The 7940-nt window shown below is 37.0% G+C and overlaps 1 protein-coding gene across 1 annotated transcript in view; it reads left to right on the top strand.

Annotated features, from left to right (window-relative positions):
• The window catches only part of Klhl15 (kelch-like family member 15), a 40332-nt gene that overhangs the window by 14907 nt on the left and 17485 nt on the right, over nucleotides 1–7940 (top strand). Inside the window, exon 2 of the mRNA XM_013026544.1 lies at nucleotides 1042–1753. Coding sequence (XP_012881998.1) covers nucleotides 1049–1753 — 705 coding nt within the window. The 5' untranslated portion in view covers nucleotides 1042–1048. The remainder of the gene's footprint in view (nucleotides 1–1041; nucleotides 1754–7940) is intronic.

The raw sequence follows: 7940 nt of genomic DNA, 5'->3' as shown, positions 1-7940 counted from the left end.
AAGCAGAAAAAAAAAGCCGGAAGTGGCGCTGTGGCTCAAGTGGTAGAGCGCTAGCCTTGAGCTGAAGAGCTGAGGGACAGTGCCCAGGCCCAGAGTTTAGGCCCCACGACCGGACCCAAAAAATAAAAAAAAACCCAAATAGTACAATATCATTCTTTGATGAGTAAAATTCCACTGTGTATATATGCCACATTTTCTTGATCCATTCACTTATCAAGGGACATCTAGGCTGATTATATACCTTGGCTATGATGAAAGTCTCACTATGTTAAGCATTCTGGCTCCAAACTCTTGGGCTCAAACGGCCTTCCTGTCTCTGCCTCCTGAGTTCTTGAAACTACTAGAGCTCACTACTGTGCCTAGACTTAAGTAATGGTAGAAAAATTTTTTTTATGTTCAATTTGCTTTAAGTACCTATTTCCTTCAGGGAAATTTGTGGAAGTTTTCAAATGTACCTTTTGATGTAATTTCTTTTGTCTTTTTTCCCTAATTCAGTATTTGGTTGTACAATTCTTTTTTATTATTATTATGAAAGTGATATACAGAGAGTTTACAGTTTTGTAAGTTACTTAAGTCAGGTAATGAGTACATTTCTTTTGGGCCAATGTCACCCTTTCCCTTGCTCTCTCCCAATTTTTCCTTCCCGTTCCACCCACAAGTTGTGTATTTCATTTTCAATATAGTGTCTAATGAGTACCACTGCTGCATTTGTTCACCCTTTGTGTAAAAGTCTTTTTATCTTGCTAATTTTGGAACTTATTTAAATCTTTTATGTACAGTGTAAAATCAGTGGGATATGCTGCTGTTATTTGTAAGCTAGCATTTTACCATTGTTTGACAAATATATTTTTAATAGATTCTTTCTCCAAGGTAGGAAACAAATACTGTTATCCTCTGAAAAGTTGTAAATTGCCTTCTCTCAGATGGTTTGGACACTTAGGATGTAGGCAATGATGATTATGAAAAATATTAAAACCCTTAACACTGTCTTTTGCGTACATGGAAATGATTAATGCCATTTTCTCATTACTTTCTTTCCAGGTGATTCATGGCAGGGGACGTGGAAGGTTTCTGTTCCTCAATCCATGACTCCAGTGTCTCTGCTGGGTTCAGAGCACTGTATGAGGAGGGCCTGCTTCTTGATGTTACTCTGGTTATTGAAGATCACCAGTTCCAGGCCCATAAAGCACTCCTTGCCACCCAGAGTGATTACTTCAGAATTATGTTTACTGCAGACATGAGGGAACGAGATCAGGACAAAATTCATTTGAAAGGTCTAACAGCTACTGGTTTCAGCCATGTCCTTCAATTTATGTACTATGGGACTATAGAACTCAGTATGAATACTGTTCATGAGATTCTTCAGGCCGCTATGTATGTCCAACTTATAGAAGTGGTGAAGTTTTGTTGCTCTTTCCTATTAGCAAAAATCTGCCTGGAAAACTGTGCAGAAATAATGAGGCTCTTAGATGATTTTGGTGTAAACATAGAGGGAGTCAGGGAGAAGCTGGATACTTTTCTTCTGGACAACTTCGTACCACTCATGTCCAGGCCTGACTTCTTGTCCTATTTGAGCTTTGAAAAGCTCATGTCTTATTTGGATAATGATCATCTGAGCAGGTTTCCTGAGATCGAGCTGTATGAAGCTGTGCAGTCTTGGCTGCGGCATGATAGAAGGCGCTGGAGACATACTGATACCATCATTCAGAACATCAGATTTTGTTTGATGACCCCATCCAGTGTTTTTGAGAAGGTTAGTGCATTTTTAAACAAGTAAGACAATTAAGTTAATTGAGCTAAGTTAATATGTGGTTACAGTTAAGATTTTCAGATTTATTAAGGCGCAAAAAAGAATGGTTTATTCGAATAGTTGATATATATAAGAAACCTAAGTTTATTGTGATTTGTGCATTTAAGTTTTAAAAATGTGTTCTGTGGGTAAAATATGAACCAGGTAAGTGGATAGTAGAATAGTTGTATTTTAAAATTATTTAAAAAACGTTTATAAGTTTTATTTTATTTTATTTTATTTGTGAAGATACTGTACAGAGGGGTTACAATTACATGGGCAGGATAATGCGTACATTTCTTACCAAGCATTGCAGCCTCCTCCTTTTGTTTACCCTTCTAGTTTGCTTTTCTTTATATTCATAAAGAAATCTAAACTGGATCAGGCTAATTCTTAAGGTAATTTAGGAAATACATGTTGGAAACAGGATGGTAGAGATTTATAGTTCTGCATAATATACCATAGTTTCTTGTTCTTCCGAAATGTAGTAATGACACATGAAATAGCTCTGGAAAACGAATAGGCCTCAAGAGTGTTTAATTCCCATATCCTGCATGGGGAGCCAGAAATGTTTCTCTCTTCTTGCTACTTTCTATTGTTTTTGAGACATCTAGGTTGGGTCTGACATTTGTCTCCCTATTAAATTCCTTACTTTGTCACTTAAGAAAAAAACAATAGGCCGTAGTAATTATTCTCTTCCCTATTCTCACTAGCTCTGTTCTTTCTGTTTTACTGTGACTGCTAACTAAATTTAACCATTCAAATATGTTATGTTACATATCTAAAAACAACATTTTAGCATTGCTAAACAAATGGACCATAAATCCTCTATATTCACCAAACATCCCTGTACAACACTTTACCAGGGAAATAGTCCCCCCACCCAGAATGGTGTTTTCCCAAAGCAGCTTTGGTCTTTTTGCATGTAAGCATTTTCATTTTTCATATCTGAGTTTTTCACTTGTAATCCATTTTTGCCCAGAGGAAAGAACCATTTCAGTAATTGCTTAACTTAATTGGTTTCTAATCACGTGGTTACCTCTGGGGCTCTGTTTACCTCCTACATCTTTTCTTCTTTCTAGAAAGCACACAAAGCTTGGTTGGTACTCTTGATGTGAAATAGTTCTTCAGCTTCACTTACTAGGCCTGGTGATAAAAATGTATGTGCAAATGAGAGTTCTTTATGCAATTTGAAAAATAAACAAATTTGTATATATTTTTTGCTTGCCCCGGAGCTTGAACTCTGGGCCTGGGTTCTGTCCCTGAGCTGCTTCGTTGCTCAAAGCTATCACTCCACCACTTGAATCACAATGCCACTTTTGGCTTTTTCTGAGTTGGTTTATTGGAGATAAGAGTCTCACAGACTTTTCTACATGGGTTGGCTTTGAACCATTGTCCTCAGATCTCAGCCTCCTGAGTAGCTAGGATTATAGGCATGAGCCATCAGTTCCAGCTTGAGTTTGTATTTTAGAATGTCATTTAGAAGCTAGTTATGCCCCCCCCCCACAATGTCATTATCTTATTCTTTAGAGAACTTAGTTTTATGGAATTTTATCTTTATTCTGAGATTATATTGATATGACAGAATTAGTTGAAGCTAGATAACCTAACTTCTTTTTTGTCCAGTGAGAATCAGCCCCACATCAACTATGTCTCTTAATATTTTGATTTTTTTTCTTACAATTGTTTCTATTGTTCTTTTCCCTGGGGAATCCTGTTTTGTTCTCATATATGAAATACAAATGATTTCCTACTAAAACAGAAGCCCACTAAATTCAGTTTAGATGGAAGTACTTGTGACATAGAAAATAAAATTTTCCCTATTGAAGGGCAGTATGACATATAACTGATAACAGTAATTGACTTGTGAATGCTGAGCTTCTGAGCTTTTTTTTTTTTTTAAACATTCTAACAACTATCAGTTTAAGATAGAGAGTGGTGGTGAAGGCTAAAAGTTAATACTAGTTGTAAAAGACATAAGTTAAACCTGTTGATGACTTCCTTTGTCATTTGCAATATATAGAATACTTATTAACATTGACCAGGTATTTGGAGTTATCAGAAAAAAACTTCCTTCTAAAATTAATTCCTTAGGAAAACTTAAAACCCAGCCACATCTGGCAGTGGCTCATGCCTATAACTCTGATTATTCAGGAGGCTGAAATCTGCAGATTGTGTTTCAAAGCCCACCTCAGGCAAGAAAGTCCGTGAGACTCTTAAATTAACTACCTAAAAAGCTGGAAGTGGAACTGTGGCTCAAGTGGCAGAGTGCTATCCTTGAGCATAAAAGCTCAGGCACAGTGCCCAGGCCCTGAGTTTCATCCCTAGGACAGACAGACAGACAGACAGACAGACACACACACACACACACACACACACACACACACACAGACTTTTTTTGCTAATATAAATCTCACTTTTGCTTTAGTTACACTACTGAGTTAAGTAGGAAGTAAGTAGTGACTTTTGCTTTACTGTGTGGCATTTAAGTTCATCAAAAGAATTTGTAATTTTCTAAAATGTTGAGAAACACCATTAGGCAGATTGGAGACCTCATCTCTAGAAATAAAACTAGAAATCAAACTAATACAGAAGATTTGATTGGCAAAAGAATTTAGAGAATTTTACACCACAATAAATAATTGAAAATAGAATCCATCTTTTTTTTTTTTAAATACTGGGTGTACTGAAAGTCTCAAACCAGGCCTCTTTAGGATCCATATACATTCAGGGCGTAGAGAGGGGGCTTAGAAATGCAGACATGTCACTTCTCTGCTTCTCTTTTTTCGGTAAGAAAGTTATATGGGGAAACGTGTAGATGAGATTGATTTTTCTTTAGTATTTTGGCGTTGTATATGTTTGTGTGCGTGCACTGGTAATGGGACTTGAACTCAGGGTCTTACACTTTTGCTTAGCTTTTTTGCTTACAGCTTTGCTACTTGAGCCACATCTCATTTCCATTTTTGTTTCGTTTTTTCCTGTTTAATTGAAGATAGGAGCATAAGATTTCTAAATTTTGTTGGAACTTAGTAAAATGGAATGTTGATGTCTACTTTTTATTTTTAGCCTTAACATGAATAAACTTTCTATTATGAGATTTTCTAAATACACAAAAAAGCCACAAGATTAATGGAGCACTCAAAAACATACCATGTTGTTTAATTAGTATTTAACATTTTGCTATATTTGCTAGATAGGTAGAGGCTACATAGCCTTTCTATGTAAAGGTTTTTTTGTTTGTTTGTTTTGGTTTGTTTTTTTCTGGTTGGTTGTGGGGCTTGAACTCAAGGCGCTGTCCCTGAGTTTTTTCACTCAGAGTTAGCACTGTACCACTTTGAGCCACAATGGTACTTTCAGTTTTCTGGTGGTTAGAGGAAGAGTCTCACAGGGGCCAGGCGCCAGTGGCTCACACCTGTAATCCTACCTATTCAGGAGACTGAGATCTGATGATTATGGTTTGAAGACAACCCAGACAGGAAAGTCTGTGAGACTTTCATCTCCAATTCATCACAGAAAAAGCCGGAAATGGCACTGTAGCTCAACTGGTACTAGCCTTCAGGAACATAGGACCAGTGCTAAGACCCAGGGTTCAAACCTCAGTACAGGCAAAAAAAAAAAGTCTCAGTGTCTCACGGGCTCTTTGAACCATGATCCTCAGATCTCAGCATCCTGAGTAGCTAGGATTATAGGCATGAGCCACTGGTACCACTAGCATGATTCTTTTTAAGAATAAGGACTCTTTCCTACCTAAGTATAATACTGTTCCCCTGCCTAGGAACACTAACACTAAGACCCATTATCAAATAGCTAATCCATATTCAAGTTTTCAGTTAATCTCCATAATACACTGGATTCTAATCAAGGCTTATGTATGGCTTTTGGCTATCATGTCTATGTGTTGGCATTAACTTAATTATTCTCTTTACTTTCTGTTAACACATCCTTGTGTTTTTTTTTCTCCCTGGGCTGGCTTTGAACTTCACTCCTCAGATCTGAGTCTTATAAGTGGCTAGGATTACAGGCATGAGCCACTGGCGCCTGGCTTGGATTATATTTTTATTGCATAACACTGTCTAAAGTTCAGGAAGTCGTTTATTAAAAACTCTCTGAATACACATATGGTAGACAGCCTTTTTCACATACTTAGCCCCTCTTTCCAGACTTCCAGCCTTTAGAAATGTTACGTGCAGGGGTTGGAGGTGTGTCTTGGTTGGTAGAGCGCCAGCCAATGAGTGAAAGCATCAGGTACAGAGATCAAGTCTTGGTCTCTGATCTAAAAAAAGAAAGAAAAGAAAGAAATGTGATGTGCAGTTAATGTTAAAGATCTCACCACCGCATGATTCTTTGGCATGCTTGATGAAGGTAAGTGTTAATAAGCATAGCATGTTTTTGTCAGGATCTTTTCCTTGGCCTCTGGAAAACACAAAGCAAGTATTCAAAGCTTGAGGAAGGAATCTATGGGGATTTTTAAATCTTTCTGTGGTAAACTATCAGATCTGAGCAGAGGCTTCATAAAGAGGGGAAAAAGGTATTCTGTGTCTCCCCACAGAAGAGCTCCCACTGATTCCAGGAACCTGAAACATGCCCTTTGCTAGTACCTAATCCTGTAGTCTTCTTCTGAAATTTTTAGCCAGTTGCAAACATTGCCTTAACTTTATACTCATTACTCTATGGGACCACCACGAAAGAATCCAAGGCTTCCAGATATAGATAGATAGATAGATAGATAGATCTATATCTATAGATCTCTATCTATAGATCTATATCTATAGAGCTATACAGATATAGCTCTCTATCTATAGATCTCTATAGATATAGATATAAATCTATATAATTTGATGTGTATGTATAAACATATACATATATATGTGTATGTGTATGTATATATATATATATATATATACACACTTAGGCTATATATTGGTAGTGTCTAAATATTATCCTTATTTTATGAATTCCTGAATAAGTGCCAGTGTCCACACTAGAACTCAAGTCTGCTTGCTTCTCAGTTCAGGGATTTCCTGTTACAGCTGCTAGACTAGAGAAAGGAAGGATTTTAAGATGCAGAAAGAATGCTGTTCACTTGTTGGGTTATTTAGAAGTTGTTGTAGAGTTATGACAATTCTAATGTGTTTGGATGAACAAAACATAGCATAAGAAATTGAATGGCACTAAAAGAATATAAAATTAAAAGCTGGGTGCTAATGGTTCACACCTGTAATCCTAGCTACTCAGGAGGCTGAGACCTGGGGATCACCGTTCAAAGCCAGTGTAGGCAGAAAAGTCAGACTCTTATCTCCAATTAATCATCAGAGAAAAGGAAGTGGTACTATGGCTTAAAGTGGTAGAGTGCTAGCCTTCAACAAAAAAGTTCTGAAACAGCACCTTGGCCCTTATTAGTTCAAGCCCCATAACTGAAAATATATAATCAAGGAAATCTGAAAGTTTAAAACATTTTTTTTTGCTACTAGTTCTAAGGCTTGAATTCAGGGCCTGAGCACTCTCCCTGAGTTTTTTGCACAAGGCTAGTGCTCTACCACTTGAGCCACATTTCCATTTCTGTCTAGTTTTGGTAGTTAATTGGAGATAAGAGTATCATGAACTGTCCTTCCTGGGCTGGCAATGAACTGCAATCCTCAGATCTCAGCCTCTTGAGTAGCTAGGAGGATTACAGGTGTAAGCAATTGGTGCCCTGCTTCAGATCTTGGCCTTTTGACATAGTTGGCATTCTAATGGTTTGTTTTTAGTGGTTTCCATCTTAAATCTAGACTATAATTTTAATTTTTATTTAAGCAAATATCTATGTGTTTTTATTAGTTCTGATGGTCTTTGTATCTGTTCATAGCAATAGAGCTCAAACCTGCTACTTGTCATTCTACATTTCAGTGCAGATTTAAGTGGTAAAAACTATATTTTCTTTGTTCTTTTAGCTTAAAACCACTGCTTTATTGAAAACATTTCATGAAGCAAATATATTTTGCATAATCATGAAAAAGATGAGTTTTGGGGGGTGGTACTAGAGTTTGAACTTTGTTTCATACTTGCTAGGCAGGCACTCTACTGCTGAGCCATGCATGCTCTGACTCTGAAGTTCTGATTCTTAGCCAAATTGTTAAAATTATTGAGTAAAACACCCATTTGTTGATTTTTT

This window comes from Dipodomys ordii, unplaced genomic scaffold (genome assembly GCF_000151885.1).
Source record: "Dipodomys ordii isolate 6190 unplaced genomic scaffold, Dord_2.0 Scaffold94, whole genome shotgun sequence".
Lineage (NCBI taxonomy): Eukaryota > Metazoa > Chordata > Mammalia > Rodentia > Heteromyidae > Dipodomys > Dipodomys ordii.
The sequence above is the reverse complement of the archived record's forward strand: the minus strand, read 5'-3'. Positions and strand labels throughout refer to the sequence as shown.